Genomic DNA, 19,951 nt, shown 5'->3' with positions numbered 1-19,951 from the left:
TCTATTCAATGGGAAAACAGAAGTTGATCAACTTGACAAGGTTAAAATTTTGAAAACTTTCATCTGTCATGTTACTGTAGATTTTTGTATGGATTTCATCTGTCATGTTAATGAAGGCAGGACAGCTATTGATCTAATATTAGAAGGAGAAAAGGGAACTCTACACTTGTTTGCACCACCAAAAAACAAATAGAAGTTGAAGTTCAGATGGCTCATAGTAGTTCAGTAGCAAAATGGTACTTGAATTCATTTATAATCCTAAATTTCCAGACAAGTCATAATTCCAATCAGGTCAAGCGGAGTTAAACATATGACAGGCAAAATAACCACTTGATACTTTATTCATCAAGAATCAGCACAACACATCAGAATGTATCATTTTAGGAATTCCAAAATAGGGCGTTGCGTGGATATATCAGCTTGGAAAAACCAACAATATGTTTATTCAGTAAGAATTGTGAGCCTAATTTAGACATTCTTTCATTTAGGAAAATAAAATATATTTCAGTGATGTCATGATTCAAAAGCCCCGGTCTCATCAACAGCCTGTTAAGAAAAATCCTCCAAATGGTGCGAGATTTCACTTTTGTCATTAGATCTAGTCTTATTAGGGCTCTTATCTCACCAGACACAAGACCTTATACAGTGAAGTGCAGCATATAGTCCTATTCTCTGCACAATAAAGGAAAACTAAATGAGCAGAGTTGCAGAGAGTAACAGAATTTTCCAACAGGTATCCCTCTATAAGGTTTAGCAACTTCATTCTAGCTCCCTCAGCGGAATATTCTAGCTCGCTCTCAGGCAACAAATTCTCATTTCGAAAGAAATTCTGCATCCAGGGTATAAAAAGTTAAAATCCCCAAATTTAACTTCTACACATTTGGAAATTAGCAATTTAGTGGAAAATAAAAGAACTTTGTAAATCTGTTATGCAAGAATTGCTCTTCTTATCCTCAATAGGGGTGTGCATTCGGTGCAAAATCGGTAATTCGGTGCAATGAATTCGGTGAATTCGGTTATTCGATTTCAAATTCGAAAACGGTAATGAATTCGGTCTAACCGAATTCTTCTTAGAAAAGAAAAGATTAATGAAACATTTGATAGAACACCTTCCGAGTCTGCTCCATATGAACCACACAAAAGTGAAGTAAAATCTCTACCACATAAGGATGATATGCATCTCAATTGTGTCAAGGTCAAGATTTCCAGTATATTGTTCATAATGCCGACGAAATCAAGCAGTATATTTTCAAAATCCAGTGAAAATGCAACAAGATAACCTAGTAGTAGACAAAATTATAATTCAACGTAATGATTTTCCGATTGCAGAGCTCAATAACAAGTATATCGACTTAAAGCTTGCAAAAAGAATTAATATTTCGAAGCACCGGTGACATATATATACAGGCATATTAAAGAAAACGGAAAAAATTTAAGCTTTACCTCAAGTGGAGTCCTATTGATGATTTCAGAGAGGCCGATTACGTTTTCTTGCGGTGGAGCTGTCGGGAGGGAGGTGCTGGGAGTAACGGTGGTGAAAGCTTAGACAAAAGTGACGACCAGGTGGGTTCAGTGATAGCGAAGGGCTTTACCTAAGGCGCCTGTTTCTGAAAATGGATAATTTCATTTTCCTCCCCTGATGCATATATAATATCAATTGTATCCCTAATATCTTTTATTTATTATTATTTTTTTAAGAAACACAAAAAAAGTGATTAATTTAAACTTGAATAAACCTTAGACTGTACAATGATTTAGTAATTAATAAATTTATAACTTACAATAATTAATAATAAGTAATATTAGTTAGTAGTTACAATGAATTTATAATTTACAATGATTAATAATAAATAATATTAATTACAAACTTACAAATTACAATGATTAGTGATAAGTTATATTAGTTACAAACTTATAATTTATTTCAAATCAAAATAAAACTTATTTACTTACATATGTTATTGTGAAAGTCAATACACTAATACATTAATTTGCAATTCACATGCATTCACTTATAATGCTTAATTGTCTTGTCTATATTTAAAGTCTTAAGATTAGTAAATAGATAATATGAATTTTAACTTATTTGATCACTTATACCTAGAATCCTTAGTCTATGATTTAAGGAACACATAAAAAGTGATTAATTTAAATTAGAATAAATCTTAGACTGTACAATGATTAGTGATAATTTATGAATTTATAATTTACAATGATTAATAATAAGTAATATTAGTTACAAACTTACAAATTACAATGATTAGTGATAAGTTATATTAGTTACGAACTTATAATTTATTTCAAATCAAAAGAAAACTTATTTACTTACATATGTTATTGTGAAAGTCAATACACTAATACATTGATTTGCAATTCATATGCATTCACTTACACTGCTTAGTTGTCTCATCTATACTTAAAACCTTAAGATTAGTGAATAGATAATATGAATTTTTATGTTAAATATGTAATGTAAATTTAGAGCACACTAATGCTTGCAAATTACAGATTACGCATTCAAATATTCAATAATTCAAACATGAATGATGTATCAAATTACCAACATCTAAATTCTAATTACTAATTATGTTTATTGTTTAATATTTAGTATTATACATATATGTATTAATTATTATCTAATTCTAGTTATGTTACTCATGTATAAAATAATAAGTATTATAGTTATCTTATATTGTTATGTATTACTATATATTTGTATTATTATAGTCATATAACAATTAACAAATACTAAAATAATATATTGTACATTATTACCTAGAATTGTGTCTGCCACTAAGGCATTTTAGTTCACCGTCCATCATGTTTTAATTAGTGTTGGGTATCAATATTTATCTTGTGTTGCTTGCTGGAAAAATAAGAAATTTTAAGGCTTAACATTTACTCAAGTCAGGCCTCGGGTTTGGACAAGTTAAGTATAACCACTGGATTTTACTTTGCTTTTTCTGTCTAAAAAGAAAAGAAAAAAAGAGAGAGGCTAGGATGTTTGACCGAAGTAGGGGAACTACTAACATATTCGATCAGCAAGTTCAAAGCATAGATAAGACCACACGGACTACAAAATCTTGTAAATTTGGCTATGCATGGTTAACGACTTTTAATTTGACTGTTCATGATGATGACTATTGGAATTGTAACTCTGAGGGGAAAAAAAAAGAGCTGGAGGATTGACGAAGAATAGAAGCATAGATAAGGGAAAAAAAAATGGAAGAAGAAGAAGAAGAAACCATCTTTGATAAACCGCCTAAAACATGACTAAATTTCTTTGGCCTGCTCATGATTGAATCACAGCTCGGTGGCGGGTCATTAATCATAGAAGTTGATGGGAGGAAGGAGAACATTGTAGAATTGGTTTTAGTTTTCAAAGTTTACTTTTTTCTTTGGGTAAATTACAGAATAGCTTCTAAAGTTTAGTACAATTAAGTATGGCCTGAGGTTTGATAATAGGAATGAATATTAACTAAATCATTTCTTTTCTTTGAATAATTCCAAGTCTTTACTTTTTTTTTTGTCGAAACGATAAGTGATTTTATATCATGAAATAAACTATACAATTCAAGCAAAGGCTTGATAACTAAATACAACTAGTGCACAATGGCACTAAGGAATCACAAATTCCTCATCTTGAATGATATTCAACGCATAAGCGCTAATCCTATTAGTTAAATGATTATTATCTCCATCAACTAGACAAAAAGAGCACATTCGAAACAAGGCCTTCAAAGTGAGAATATCCTCTAGCAGTGTTGTGACGCGCATGTCCAGCGTTTTGGCATTCTGAATTAGATGAAAGACTCGCTTGTTGTCCAACTGCACCTGAATATTCTCGAACTGGTATACAGCAGCTTTACTAAGCAGTAATTTGACTGCTTGTAATTCATCAATGAGATGATTCCCGGAACTTCTCTCATGTAGCGCCCACCCTTGAGCCTGGTGTTGAAGATTCCCAATGCATATGATCCCAATTCCGAGTTGAGAAGTGACCTTTCGCTCCTGTATTGCTAATCTCAGTGTCACTGAATTATGGCCTTGCTCTTGTAGCTGCACTTGTGACTGCCGAGTTGTTGTTTCTTCTGTACTCCGTGTTGATGGTATTTCATTAGCTTCCTTAAATTCAAACCACTCTTCCTGAGCTTTCTGAACCGTTTTCCATGGCTGCCTTTGCTTACCATCAAACTCTCTTGCATTTCTGCTTTTCCATATGTGCCAGAGGATGTTGGCTGTTAAAGATAGGTGATCATTTCCTTCTGCTCTAGCTTTGGCTTCTGTCACAGTGGTCCACCACTTCTTGAAGCAACTTTGATGGTCCAGAGTTACATCCCATTGGATGGGAGCTAACTTCCAGACCTGTGTGGCATAGCTGCAATGGAATAAAACATGTTCAATTGTTTCACTATGTTCACCACACCCTCTGCAGATTGGATCCCCCTGCTTTGTCCTGCTCGCTATTAATTGTCTCACTGGCAGGGCTTGGCTAAGGCATTTCCATAGGAAGATCTTGACTTTATGTTTAACTTTGAGCTTCCACAGATACTTCCAGATTCCTTGGCTCTGGTTGCTCCAGCTTGTACTAGCTTCCTCCCTTCCCCCTTGGTTATTGTGGTGCATTTTTTCCTGAGTTAGCTTCCTATATGCAGACCCCACAGTATAGATGCCATTAGTTCCGTGGATCCAGTAGTAACAATCCTCTCTGTCCCCTAAACTGATGGGGATATTCAAAATGTTTTCTGCATCCTGCTTGCTGAAAGTCGCAAATATTAGGGGCCGGATCCATTTTCGCTGATGTATCAAGTCATGAACCTTGTGAAGCACGGTTTCCTCTGGTTTAGGTGAAGACACCTTGCCCAAATGAACATCTGGAATCCAGGAATCATCCCATATATTGGTACTTTTCCCATTCCCAATCCTCCTCCGAATTCCTCCCTCCATAAACTTCCTTGCCCCCATCAATCCTTTCCAGATCCACGAAGCATTAGCAGGAACCTTGCAGTTGAAAATGGACTCCTTAGAAAAATATCGAGCCTTAAGAACTTTACTAACAAGCAAGTTTGGTTGAGTGAGTAATCTCCATACTTGCTTCCCTAGTAAAGCTATGTTAAAGGCCTCTAAATCTTTGAATCCTAGTCCTCCAGATTTCCTATCTCGCGAGATGTTACCCCAAGAGCTCCAATGCATTTTGTTTCTTCCATTAGCCTCTCCCCACCAATAATTTGCCACGATGGAGTTGATATCCTTACACATCCTTTTTGGAATCTTGAAGCATGACATAGTGTAAGTTGGTAGTGCATAAACAACTGCCTTAAGCATTACCTCTTTCCCAGCCGCACTCAACAACTTATTTTTCCACCTTTGTAGCCTGTGTTGGATATTATCCTTAATGTACCCAAATAACTGATGTTTAGATCGAGTAACTACCATTGGAAGCCCCAGATATCTCCCTTTATTAACAATCTGAATGTCCCCTAGAGCTTGAGAAGTAGCCAGTTGTAGTTGCTGATCCACATTTTTGCTAAATAAAACTGAAGACTTCTCCAAATTAACCATCTGTCCAGTGCCCTTCTCATACACCTGGAGAATCCTTCTCAATTCAGCTGCATTCTTTGGGTCGGCTTTGCAAAATATCAACGAGTCATCAGCAAAAAATAAATGGGACACAGTAGGACCAAGTCTACTGATTTTTAAACCCATTATCCTTTTTTCCTCCGTAGCTGTGTGGAGTAAGCTAGAAAGTCCTTCTGAACATAAGAGAAACAGGTATGGTGACAACGGATCTCCTTGCCTAATTCCTCTCTGGGGAGTCACATATTCTCTGATTTGACCATTGATCGTGAAAGAGTAATTGACTGTTGACATGCACTCCATGATCCACCACCTCCAACGGTCATTGAAACCCATTTTGTTCATCACAGCATCCAAAAACCTCCATTCAACTCTGTCATAAGCCTTAGACATATCTAATTTCACAGCCATAAACCCATCTTTGCCTAGCCTTTTGTTATTAAGATAATGAATGAATTCATGAGAGAGCATGATATTATCAAGAATTTGTCTTCGAGGAATGAAAGCTGACTGATTTTTACTAATGCAGTGGTGGAGAACCTGCTTGAGTCTATTAGCAAGAATTTTGGCTATGATTTTATACACCGTAGAGCAGAGGCTGATTGGTCTGTACTGCTTAAGAGATGTAGGATTTTTGACTTTGGGAATGAGGGATATGATTGTGTGATTGATTGACTTAATGAGATGCCCTGTATGAAAAAAAGTTTGAATAGCCTTGACCAGATCCTCTTTAATAATTTTCCAAAACTTTTGAAAAAAAATAGGAGGCATCCCGTCTATTCCAGGAGCTTTATCAGGACACATGGAGAAAAGTGCAGCTTTGATTTCTACCTCACCTACAGGTTCCGTAAGTTTGTCATTCATAGTCCCTGTGATAGTGTGTGGTATACCATTTAACATTTCCTGCATATCACCTTCTTCTGAAGCTTCAAAAAGCTTAGTGTAATAAGCTGCAATTTCCGTGCTTAGGTCCTCTTCATTTGTAATCCAGCTCCCATTCTCCCTCTGGATATGTTTCATCTTGTTCAACCTCCTTCTATCTTTGACACACGCATGGAAAAACTTGGTATTTTTATCCCCTTCCTTCAGCCATTGCAGCCTAGCTTTTTGGCTCCAATATAATTCTTCCTGTCTGTAAGCCTCACTTAATCTGCTTTTGAGAATTTTCCCCCGATCCTTCTTGTCACTTATATCACATTCTTTGAGCTCCTGCAACTGACCCTTGATCCTATCAATCTTAAGCTTTGAATTTCCTTGAACCTTACTTCTCCACTTTAATAAAGCTGATCTACACGATTTAATTTTCTGTGTTACTTTATACATCCTGGAACCATCATTTCCTTGCCTCCAAGCCTGTTCCACAACCTCATAAATCTCTTGGTGTTGCAACCATCTTTTATCAAAGTAGAATCTTTTCTTCCTCCTAGCTTGGATAGGTTTAGTATCAAATAGCAGTATGCTGTGATCTGAAGCATAGGAATCACAATGTTGGCAGCTAGCTTGCTGAAAGAGTTGATACCACGGAAAGCTACACAAACCTCTATCCAGCCGCTGTTTGATCTCACCTTCCCCTTCCCAATTGTTGCACCAAGTCCATGGGTGTCCCTCGAATCCAATCTCCAGGAGCTGATTATCGTTGATGAAGTCCTTAAAGGGCTTGAAACTACCTTCTTCCCTCCTGTTGCCTCCCCACTTTTCAGCATTTGAAACAATATCATTAAAGTCCCCTGCTATTAGCCATTTATCACCCCAAAGATGCTTCCTGGATTGGATTAATTTCCATTGTTGTTTCCGAATTTGATCATCACAGCTTGCGTATATCCCTATAAACCACCATTCACTCCTATTCTCATCATCCGCAATGTGAGCTTCAATGGTAAAAGCTGAACACAAAACTTGCTTGATCCTTACCTCCGCCTTCCACATTAGTGCCATACCTCCAGCCTTATTCATAGACTCGACAACTTGCATCTCATCAAACTTCAAAATGTTTTTAACTTTTCCCATATAATTACTCCTATTCTTAGTTTCAGACAAAAACACCATACTTGGAGAGGAGAGGTTGTTCACCTCTCTCAACTGGGGAATTGTCAAGGGGCTCCCCACTCCTTGACAATTCCACACCAGCACTCTCATCTAAACTTTGGGGTCCCAAATGGGTTGGAACCCTCCCCCTCAGTATCCGATCTTATTGCTAGTCCACTTAACTCAGTTTTGTTCCTCTTGCCACATTGAATACTAACTTCATCAGTTTCTATCTCCATCTCATCCACTCCACCTTTTCTTTTTCCTGTTTTTCTCCCCCTAAGATAAGCTGATGTGGGCTCTTGAAAAGACTGTTTTGGTTTCTTGGGGGATTTCAAGGCTCTTAGAATCCTTCTGTTTTGTTTACCTATAGCCTCGGACCTCTTTTGTTCCAGCAGAGGTGATAAACTCACTGTCTCCAAACCTTGGTTGCTACCTTCTGCATGCCCAAGTTTGGGAAGCTGAACTGTCATAGTACCACATCCTACTGCCATCATCAAGACATCTGAACTCTCCACTTCCTTATCTTCATTCCCGGGCTGCTTCTTATCCCCTAGCCTCCCATCTTGTGCATTTGATAACCTACATCTTTCACTGAGATTATGCTGAATCTGACTTCCTAAACCTTCACCACTACCACTCGGTTCCAGAGCAGTCTTTTGAATAGCAGGGAAACTAGTATGTTCACTTAAGTGTTCCCTCTGGATCTGGCCATCCATCCCATCACTTCTAGCATTCTCAGCGTTAACAGTTGGCTTACAAACTAGATTACTAAGATGCTCAGTTAAACCTCTCATCTGTTCTCCCTGACATTGACCTTCTTGGTCGTTAATGTTACTAGATTCTCCTTGCTGTCTGGAGCAATTACTAGTCCCCTGTGAGTGGTCCTTCTTTTCACCCTGTTGACCCTCATTACTTTCTTTCTCCTTCCACAGTCCATCTTGGAGCCTCCATTGCTGTTTCTGTGGGTTAAACACTATATTTGTTTGTTTCTCTTGTGAAGATACCCTCGAATTTCCACTTCGCAGCCATGGACCGTACTGGTTGTCCTTTTTTCCTCCACTCAACGAGCCTGACTTCGAGCAGGTCCTTTCACTATGGCCTATGATTCCACAGTTATAGCAAAAGTCTGGGCATCGCTCATACTTGAAACTAGCCCACTTAGTAACCTCCCCCGCCTTTATAATTGTTCCTCTCAACAGAGGGAGATGTGTGTTCACCATAGCTAAAAGCTTCAAATGTCGACCTTCCTTCCCCCCAGTCTGGGGAATTATAACTTCTCTAACCTGATGAAAGACTGAGCCAATTTTCTTACCTGCCTCTTTGGACATCCAGTGAACCGGTAAATTCCAAACTTGGATCCAAAGTGGTGCCAAACAAAAAGCCTTTTCATCATCCTCTATCCCTTCATACCAACTATTCAGAACAAGCAATTGATTATCCATTATCCAAGGTCCTCCCTGCAGGATCCTCTCTCTGTCACTTTCAGAAGGCACAACAAACTGGAACATGTTCAGTCCTAATTCCACCACTCTCAAATGTTTTGGGTACCCCCATGCAGTGGTCACAAAATTCTTCACACCCGTATAGTTTGAGACTTTCTCACCCAGCACCTTTCCAATCAAGCTGATTTTACACTCTTGGACTCCTCCCCCTATCTCCTCTGTATCCAAGCTAGTTGCTTGAAGTTCTGTGCTGGTAAGATCAAAACTCTGCATGATCTCAGCAAGTTCATCCGCCATTGTAACACCAGTGACTGTTGGTATACCACACACTAACCTTAAAGACTCGAAAACTCACTACTCAACCCAAGAGAGACCAGATCTACACTATCAACCAGAAACACCTATATGAAGAAGACTAATGCAAACAAAACAAAACACAAGGCTAGTGCAAAAAGAAATGACCGTGACCTTACCTGCCTTAGCTTGAAAGAGATGACTAGAGCTTTTTGTCTAGAGATCAGAACAACATCTGGAGCAGCACTTTCCAACCTCCTGAGCTATAAACTTACGCAGCTGGTTACTAGTTTGAAGAAGCTTTTGACAGATATCCCTCTCTCTCTCCGTCTTTTTTGAAAAGTACTGAGTTAACCTAGGGTGCAAACGCACCCAAATGTTGGTGTTTTTCCGACAATGTTGTGCTTACTGGATAATAAATTCTACACATAAAGTCAAAGTGGTCCTGGAAATAAATGCTCCAATGAACAATGGTTAACAGGTGAGATTGAGGAATCAAAAGGAAAAGGCAACTTTTGGATTTGTCTGAGGCTCCCACACCGGGAAGAAGAGCTCTCTGTTTTAGAGAGAGAAACAGCCTCTACTAGAGAGAGGAACTGTTGAGCATCTCCAAGTCTTTACAAAAGGTGCAAAGTTTAATCGAAAACAATAATGTAAAGACAAGTCCAAATTTATAACAATGACCCAATTTTAACTAGACATCCCTAAGAATTTATTTTACAAGAATCAGGTTTGACTAAATGAACCAATGATGCTTTTAAGAGCCTAATCAAATTGTAAACCCAATAAACAAGACTCTTTCATGGATGGACTTAACTCAGGGCTAAACAGAAAATTTTCTATAAAGGAAAACCTTATAAATCAGAAAATTTTCTAGAAGGGGCAAACATTCTTTTTTTTAGGAAGCTATTCAAGAATATTTTATAGAAAGTCGAAACATATTTTATAGGGTTGCTTAAAAAAGAAATAAGTGCTTTGAGAGTAAGACATGAGAACTAATTAAGGTATATATGTTATTGACTATAGGTTTGAAACAAGTTTAAGGGCGCATTAAGAATCTCTTCAAGAGAGGAGTTTGAGGTAGGTGGTATTTACCCTTTTAAGATTTCAAATGTGCAAAATGAATTTTTTTTTGTTTTCAATACTATTTTGTTGTGTGGACAAGGAATGTATTTGATTAAATGCTTTGTTTGAATATTTATGAAAGTTATATTTTCCTATACAAAAATGGACCATGTGACTTATTTGAAATGTTTTGATACGTTATTGTATACCAAAGGAGCTGAATCTTTTATGAAATCAAAGATCTATATATGTGACATATGAAATGAATTTTTTACAAGTAAAACTCAAAATGGTCATGGAATAGACAGTAGGGGCTATAGTCCTATCTAATCGTCATGGTAGTCTGGTATAAAGTTCGGCCGATTGACAAGGTCATGGTAACCTGGTATAGAGTCCGGCCGATTGACAAAGTCATGGTAGCCTGGTATAAAGTTCAGCCGATTGACAAGGTCATGGTAGCCTGGTATAAAATCCGGCCGATTGATCCATATATGAAATGAGACCAATTGGTTGTCATGAAATCTATTGGTCGCCCACCTAGAAGGGGTTTAATCTCTAGGCTGAGTACTCAGTAACCGATCATTACATCTACTTGTTATGAGCTAATATGAAATGAGTTATGAGATGATATGAAATGATTTACAAACTGATATGAAGAGACTTATGAATTGTTACGAAATGTTTTATGATTTTATGATTTTTCATATATAGTTATTAATAAGATGCTTTTAAATTGCTTGTCACTCGTTACTCCTGATTGTTTTACAAACAACGTTGCTTTCATGTTTACGGATGTGAACGATGTGCCAATGATTTGATTTATATCTATATATATGTATCTATAAAGTTATGAGTGCATGGGTTGAGCGAGTGTCGCTCAACCCACTTTTTACCATCCTTGCAGATATTGAAGAATATGAGTTGGTTTACGTAGAAGACCCTGAGGACGACTTTTATTAGCTTTAAATGAATAGAAGTTGGCAGGCTAGCTACTTCTAGTTGTTAGTTTATTTACATCTGTTTTCTGTTGTTTCGATCCGAGGATAATTGTACGAACTTATTGGATATTCGTAGATTACCTTTTTAGACATTTGTACCGCACTTTACCTAGTTATATTATTTAGTACTTTTAAAGTTTAGTATAGTATGATGTTGCCTTGTATTCTTGAGCGATACTTGAGGATACGGCGGATGCCACGTGATGGGCGCGTGCGGGCTCGGGGCGTGACATTTTTAGTGGTATCAGAGCTTAGGTTTTATGATCTGGAAGTGTGAGAAATGATGTTTGGATATTAATGATTTTAAAAATTGAAAGGAGATGGAAAAACAGATCAAAAGAAATAAGAGATTGCTTTGACTTTTTAGCAGTACCAGAGCTCAGGTTATATGATCTAAAAATATGTGAAATAGTGTTGGAGATATTAGGGATTTTAAGTATTGAAATGAGATAAAAAAAATACAGGATTAAAGGAAATAAGATATTTTCATGATTTTTAATGTTATCAGAGTTCTAGTTATGAGCCTGGGGTACGATTTACTCTGTAGAAGAAATACACACTAGGAAATGATCAATTGTGACTGAATAAATCAGCTTGAAAAAGTTGCATGTGTGATTTAAGTTGGAAATGGTACTATAGGTGTTCATGATATCCTTTTATTGGATATGATTTTGGTGGTACATTCTAAATTTAAGCTGTCGGACGTGTAGGAAATATTATGTATATCTGAAGTATTGTCTGCGGGAAATTGAAAGTATCAAGGGATTAAAGTACATATGCAATACATGTTGGATCTTGGAATTTTGTTGACTTATTTTGAGGGCAGCAACTCCAATCCAGTATCATTAATTGCTGGTGATTTGCCAATAATAGAGAACAATTCATGCCCAAATAAAGGTGATTTAAACGTGGCTTAAATCCAAGCTATGAATTTTGAAAAGAAAATTTTCTTTTAAATATTTATACGAATAGTTGAGGTTGAACTAATTGAGCATGACCATATCTAGGTAACAAACCAGACTCCACAATGGCAATTGTAGAGTCCCCTTACTCCCTCATAAAAGATTATGTATTTGAATCTCACTGTTGATATTTGAATTCTGCTATCGATGCGAAAACTATGTTGATGGATAATTTATAAGCACCCCTATAAGCGATCTATGATCTGGTACATGCCTGATTCGTGGTGATAATCAAACCAAACTTATTCAAACATTTTTTGTATTAAAAAAAGAAGAAGAAGAAAAGCACAAAGAGACACAACCCACTTGCTAGTAGTTAATGATCTTAGCTTTAAAAGGAAATTAAGAATGTCTTTTGTTGTTTGGGAATGTATCGATTGTCATCCTAGGAAAAATCAACCTTTTAATCCCCTTTGTGACTTTTTCAAGTTGTGGATCCTTGTGAGAATAGTACGGCAAACCATGCTTGTAACCATGACACGACCTACCAATACATGCACTGGTAGGCCTTAGAATCAAGGTCTCATGCATTCTTGCAATCCTTCTCTTTTTCTGCCCCTACCACCACATGCAAGAAGAGAAATTTGAATTTACCACTTAATATCTTCATTTACTCTCATGGTACAAGGCAAGAACAATTGTTAGGGGTAACCATTTTTCCAAATTTAGGATTGCACACATTTCTATTCTAAAGTTAATTTAACCATGTCATTGTATTTTAAGGAAAAAATTATGCTGCTAGCCTAAAATTTGGTAAATAAATGTCTCTCACTTGTTTTGAATTGAGGTATGAGGCTAATCCACTTCACTCCCTCCTTCTGTCACCTAGGCTGCTAAGTGGGAATTCTTGACTTCTGTGTTCATTAGGGCCGATGAGACAGAAGGGATCATGCGAAGTTCCAACGAATCATGACACATAAAGGGAAAAGCCCCAATTCTGTAATTTTCACATTTAGCTGGTCTTATTTTGGTCCCTGAAGAGGTCGTTTTTGTCCGGCTGGAGTGGGTCACCCGAGCTGGGGAAGACCTCTGATCCTGGGTGGTTATTTCAGACGAGGTCACCTGCTTAGGTTGTAGGAGGGACTAAAGTCCCCGGTGTAACTCCGAAACTTAAGTCAGTTCGGGAGTGAAAGAGTAATAAGTATAGAGAAGTCTAGTATGCTTTTACCAGAAATTTAGCCGTGTCCTTCTCAGTAGAAGTCTTGAGTATTTATAGAGGATGGACAGGAGAAAAGGACTGCTTGCACAGGTCCCTAGAGATCTGGCAGGGTCAGCGTATCAAGATGACTTGATGGGCCCTGCAGAAAGGTGCGCCGGAACAGTCAGGTGTCAGGCGGCGCATGTCAGAGCAGCTTTATCAGAAGTGTCAGAGATGTCAGGGATCACGCTCCACAACTCCGGTTGCCAGGTCATTATACCTCACTTCGGCTAATGAGGGAAAGCCTTGGCCGAAGCGGTAACTAGGCCGAAGTCAATTTCCGATGGTGAGAGGCCGAGGCGGTCGTAACCGAGGAGACACAGGGCGGGACCCCAGCTCTAGCCGAGTTGGAAATACCCTCCTCACTAAGCCCCCCAAGTCTTGGAAGGGCGAGGTCGGGGTATCCCGAGTTGGCTACTTCCCGGGGCTGATAAGGGTGTAAGACACGGAGTGTTGGGACACGTCACGACGCGCGGATGAAACTGGATGAGGGGTGAAGGGACGGCTGTCAGCTTTAATGATGACTCCATGGGTGGACGCGAAATCAACGGTCAGATGAACAGTGTTCTCATTAAATGAGGAGAGAGGGTATGCCCTCGAGAATCCCAAAGGTTCTGTCCTTTCATCTTCTCCCTGTTAGCTTATAAATAGGGGTCCCCTTTTACCGTTTCACTCTTTACCAGAAATCAAAAATCACGCCAGAGCTCTGTTTCTTCGTCTTTTCACTTCGGCAATATCCTAAACCACATCATCTGAGTAAGTTCACTTCTTCCTCTTCATTTCTCCCTTTATAGCAATGGCTAGGACAGCCCGTACTCATAGAGAGACGGTGAGGCCCGACTTCACCGAAGCAGAGAGGCCTGAGCCTTCCGAAGAGAGAATGGTTTCTGAGGCCGGGGAAGGGGGGGCCGAAGAGTCTCATCAGGTCGGGACACCCCAGGAAGAAAGCGAGGGAACCGAAGTCGAAGCGGAGGTCCTCTTCAACGATAACCTCGGCGACGAAGTTCCTAGGGACGTGGGAGTGCAAGAACCTACCTCCCCTCCGAACTTGTCGGCAATTGACTACGGCATTGTTCCTCAGTTCGGCAGTGTGATGACTCAAGCTATGATCGCCGAGGTGGTTCGCCAGTATCCCTGGAGGAGGGACTACAGCATTTACACCCCTCAGCCGAACCAGTCAGCCGAGCTCCCTCCCCGAGGTAGAGTGGCCATATACCTCGACCAGTTGGAGGCCGGGCTAAGAATACCGACCACAAGGTTTCTCCGGGGCTGTCTGAGATATTGGGGAGTGAGAATCACTCAGCTCACCCCTAATGCGATCCGGGTCCTGGTCGACTTCCAGGTGTTGTGCCGACATCAGGAGATAACTCCCACAGTCAACCTCTTCCGTCGCTGCTACTCACTCAAGAATAGTGGGACTGAAAAGGGATGGTACTACTTCGGGAACAAGGTCCCGAAGTTAGTAGTTGGCGCACCCTCTTCCATCAAGGAGTGGAAGAGGAACTTCATTTTTGTCCCGGCTGGTGACTTCCCCAGAGGTTTCTGGTGGAGGCCCCCTACCCCGGTCAAAGAGACCTCTCCGGGTAAATTGGAAGAGGGCAACTTCAGAAAGCTGACGGGGTCGGGCCTTTGGATCAACTGTTGGGATTTTCCCGAGGCAGTTCTTGTTGACGGCGGTATCAGCCGAGCTCTCATCAGTCCGGATCGTCCGCCTTTCTATTCTAATAGGCTTGAAAAATATTGTACTTCCTTACTCCTTACTTCGTTTATTTTTCCTTGATTCTAACTAACTCTCCCTCTATATACTTCGCAGTGATGAAGGTTTCAGATCTGATCAATGCGGGGCCTTCCGGGGTAAACAAGAGGCCGTCCAAGCGCAAGGACACGGCCGAACCGTCAACTTGGCCGAAAAAGAAGTCGACCCCGGCCCAAACCAATACGGGCACGACGAGCCAAAGGTCTCCCGTGATAATCACCGGGGAGGGCTCTCGCACCTCTGCAACTCCGGCCGGAGTGGGCCGTGTTTCGGTCATTCCAGTTGGAGTGCCTATCAGAGGGGTAACCATAGCCTCTCCACCTCGGGGCAGAGGGACAACTGTATTTCCCTTAGTTCCAGTGACGGGGTCCTCTCTTTTCAATCTTCACAACGTGCCTTCACAAGAGGCCGGGGAGGACAAGAGGCACTCCGGCGCTCAATGGTGTCCGGAGTGGGAGCTCAATGTGAACGAACGCTGCAAGAATCCCTTGGTCGCTCAGGAGCTTCTGGTCCATTCAGTTCTGCCCAGGGATAACACCTATGCCAGGAAGCTCACTCCGGGCGAACTGATGCAGAGTGCTTCCGTCTCCTGGGCATCCACCACGGCTTTCCTCGCCGAACTGACTCAGCGCTACACTAGGCTGATCGAGAACCATCAGCCTTCGTCTGAGCTGGAGAAGAAGGTGGCCGAACTGGAGGAGAAACTGAAAGCGACCGAGTAGGAACGTGATAAGGCCGAGGCAGCCCGAGAACAGGCCGAGGCTACCAAGAACTCCTTAATGACTGCCCTTGCCGAAGAAAAAGATAGACGGGCTCAGGAGGAAGAATCAACCAAGGCGGCCATTGAAGAGGCGGGGACCTCGGCTCTGGAGGCCTTCCGGAAATCGGAGGGTTTCCTCAAGGATCTTGGAGAGCTAACCCTGCCGAGCTTCATGTTCGGATACACCTCGGCCGTTCATGATGCGGCTCCCTTCCTCAGTTCGGAACAGCTAGAGTCCCTTCACGACAAGGACAATTTTAACGAGGATGCCAAGGAACTATTCGACCGCATGGCCGAAGGCATCCGGACTGGAAGAGATCTGGCCGAGGTGAAAGAGGAGTTCAACAAATGGCTGGCCGAGTTTGATCTGGACGGGGCATAACTCCAAGGCGACGACGTTGGCAGTGATGGCGGAGATGACGACGGCGCTGATGGCGGAGGCGGCGAGGCGTAGGCTTAGGCTTATCTTTGCTAAGTCACCGAGGTAACGGGTTCGTACCTGACCTCGGTACTATGTAACTTGCTTTATTAATACAATGACTTTAAATTTTCACTTTCCTTTTGCTCAATCTCAGCTAATATACACGTTCTGTCCCCTTATTTTCACTTAGGATAGAATGAGAATAAGTGAGAAATAACTTAAAGAAGTGAGATAAAAACACGTACCTCTCAAGGGTAATACAACTTAAGGTTCTCAGCATGCCAGGTTCGGGGCACCCGCGAACCATCTCGGTAAGCTAGTTTACAATATCCATTTTGGCTGGACTCAATAACACGGTAGGGTCCCTCCCATTTGGGGTTAAGTTTTCCCTGAGGCTCAGCTCGGCTGACAGAGTTCTTCCGGAGCACAAGGTCTCCCGGACTGAACCTTAAGTGTTTGACCCGAGCATTGAAATAGCTAGCTAGGATATTTTTGTAGATCGCAACTTTGGCCGCGGCCATATCACGCTTCTCTTCGGCGAGGTCGAGGTCAACTCGCCGCTCCTCTTCATTGATTTCGGCAGCGTACGCAGCCATTCGCGGGTTGGGTGTGATGAACTCGGCTGGAACGACGGCCTCAGACCCATAAGTTAGGGAAAACGGCGTTTCCTGAGTCGATGACCTCGGCGTAGTCCGGTAGGACCACAGCACGCTGGGGAGCTCTTCCATCCACGATGATCCAGCCTGGTGAAGCCTGGTCTTGAGGCCATGGAGGAGAGTTCGGTTGAAGTTTTCGACTTGTCCATTCGCCTGAGGGTGCCCCACCGAGGTGAAGTGTTGCTTGATCCCCAAGTTCTCGCACCATGCCTTGAAAGGGTTATGCCTTGAAAGGGTTATCAGCGAAACTGCCTTCCGTTATCCGACATGACAACTCGAGGTAGTCCGAAGCGACAGACCACGTTTTTTTCAGAAAAATTTTTTGAACAGCCATTCCGTGATGCTTCTCAGGGCTCTGCTTCGACCCATTTAGTGAAATAGTCCACTGTCCACCACCACGTAGCATAGTTTGCCTGGGGCTCTGGGGAATGGACCGATTATGTCTGTCCCCCACTGCTCGAACGGCCTATGGCGAAGTGATGGGAATCATAAGATTGGGTTGGTTAGTGGTGTCTCAGGGGCATGGTGTGTGAAAGAAGGGCAACAAAGAACCATGACCTGGGCATCTACCCTCATGGTGGGCCAAAAGTACCCGAGAAGCAAAGCTTTCTTCACGAGCATCCTTGAAGCCGACGTGGGCACCACAGAGTCCCTCATGAATGTCCTCGAGGATTCTCTCACCTTCTTCCGGGGTGATACACCGTAACCAGGGGCCGAGGTATGACCTCTTGTACAAGAGGCCTTGCCGGAGGGTGTATCGAGCTGCCTTCCGTTGAAGCTTCCGTGATTCAGTTCGGTCTTCTTGGAGCTCACCCCGGCTGAGATATCGAGTCAGGGGCCCCATCCAGGTGTCCCCAGGGTAGATAGGGTACACGACCTCAGCTAAATATCCCGGCTCAGCTAGAACTTCTACGAGAACCGTCTTGTTCAGATCGGAGAAAGAGGTAGAAGCAAGCCGGGAGAGGGCGTCAGCCCTTCTGTTTTGTGACCGCGGTATTCTTTGGATTTCAAAAGACTCGAAGTGTGTGGTCAACTGGAGAACCTTGGAGAGGTAACGATGCATCACCTCTTCCCTGGCCTCGTATTCGCCTAGTATTTGGCACACAACGAGTTGGGAGTCACTATAGACCAAAATGTGTGCGGCCCCCAGCTTTTGAGCTAGCTGCAAGCCGGCAATAACAGCCTCGTATTCAGCTTCATTATTTGATGCGGCAAAATCGAACCTCAATGCGTAGGAGCATATTTCTCCTTGGGGGTCTTCAAGGAGCAATCCGGCTCCACTACCCTCACTATTGGATGAGCCATCCACGTGCAAGGTCCATCGTTGAGATTCGGCGGTGGCCGAGGTGACAGTCTGGGTAGTAGCCGGGATGGTCTCATTTACTTCTTCAAAAGTGAGCTCGGCAAGGAAATCCGAGAGAGCCTGGGCTTTAATGGCCGTGCGAGGCTCATAGGATAAGTCATACTCTCCCAGCTCGATCCACTTGGTGAGGCGTCCAGAGGCCTCCGGCCTCGATAGGACCTGCCGAAGTGGTTGGTCTGTCCTTAGGCAGACGTGATGGGCCAAGAAGTAGGGCTTAAGTCTTCGGGCTGCATGGATTAAGGCCAGCACAAGTTTCTCCGCCTGAGTGTACCTGGTCTCCGGGCCTCGGAGGACTCGGCTGACATAATAAACAGGTGTTTGGACACCTTCCTCCCTTGTCAGTACGGCACTTACGGCGTCTGCTGCAGCAGACAGGTACAAGAATAACTTGTCCCCTGGGCGAGGTGAGGTGAGTGTCGGGAGGTGGTTGAGGTAATCCTTTAACTGCTCAAACGCCTGTTGACACTCTTCCGTCCAGGAAAATTTGTCAGCTTTCTTGAGGACTTTGAAAAATGGCAGTGCCTTGGAGGCTGACTGCGATAAGAACCGATTAAGGGCGGCCAACCGCCCCGTCAGTCTCTGGACGTCGCGGACACACCGTGGTGAGGACATTTCTTGGATGGCCCTCACCTTGTCCGGATTAGCTTCAATACCCCGCCTAGAGACGAGGTAGCCCAGGAACTTTCCCGAAGTGACCCCGAGAACACATTTCTTGGGGTTCAGCATCATTCGTGTCCCCCGAAGGACTTCCAGGACTTCTTTCAGGTCGGCAAGGAATGTGGATGTTGTCTGGCTCTTCAAGAGGACATCATCTACGTAAGCCTCGACAGTCCGGCCGATTTGAGATTTAAAAGCTTGGTTAATCAAGCGCTGATACGTGGCCCCGGCATTCTTCAGTCTAAAAGGCATGGTGGTGTAACAGTACGTGCCTCTGTCGGTGTAGAAGGCGGTCTTCTCCTGATCCTCCGGGCTCATCCCGATCTGGTGGTACCCTTTGAAGGCATCAAAAAAGCAGAGGACTTCATAACCCATTGCCGAGTCTACCAAGGTATCGACCTTGGACAATGGGTAGCAATCCTTGGGACAAGCCTTGTTGAGGTCGGTGAAGTCGACACACATTCGCCAGGCCCCGGTGTCCTTCTTTACCATGACCGGGTTAGATAACCAGGTCGGATACTGGACCTCCCGGATGATCTTTGCAGGGAGGAGCTTATCTACCTCTTCGCCCACAGCTCGGCTACGTTCGGGGCCGAGGTGCCTTCGTTTTTGTTTGACCCGGCGGACTTGGGGATCGACGTTCAACTCATGTATCATGAGGTGATGCGGAATTCCTTGAACCTCTTCCGCGGCCCAAGCGAAGACGTCCCGGTATTCTCTGAGGAGGTCTACCATACCTCTTTTAACAGGACCGGGCAGTCGGGTACCAACGCG

General features: G+C 42.3%; 1 protein-coding gene across 1 annotated transcript; it reads right to left on the bottom strand.

Annotated features, from left to right (window-relative positions):
• Positions 1 to 16,749: 16,749 nt before the first annotated feature.
• Positions 16,750 to 19,912, bottom strand: LOC113773696. The gene is made up of 3 exons (XM_027318320.1): positions 17,750 to 19,912; positions 17,486 to 17,623; positions 16,750 to 17,367 (listed from the first exon to the last, which is right to left on the bottom strand). The coding sequence occupies exons 1-3, from the start codon at positions 19,910 to 19,912 to the stop codon at positions 16,750 to 16,752; spliced, it is 2,919 nt and encodes a 972-aa protein (XP_027174121.1).
• Between the last annotated feature and the right edge of the window lie 39 nt (positions 19,913 to 19,951).

Source organism: Coffea eugenioides, chromosome 6, assembly GCF_003713205.1.
Source record: "Coffea eugenioides isolate CCC68of chromosome 6, Ceug_1.0, whole genome shotgun sequence".
NCBI lineage: Eukaryota > Viridiplantae > Streptophyta > Magnoliopsida > Gentianales > Rubiaceae > Coffea > Coffea eugenioides.
Note: the sequence above shows the minus strand (reverse complement) of the source record. Positions and strands in the feature narration are given on the sequence as shown.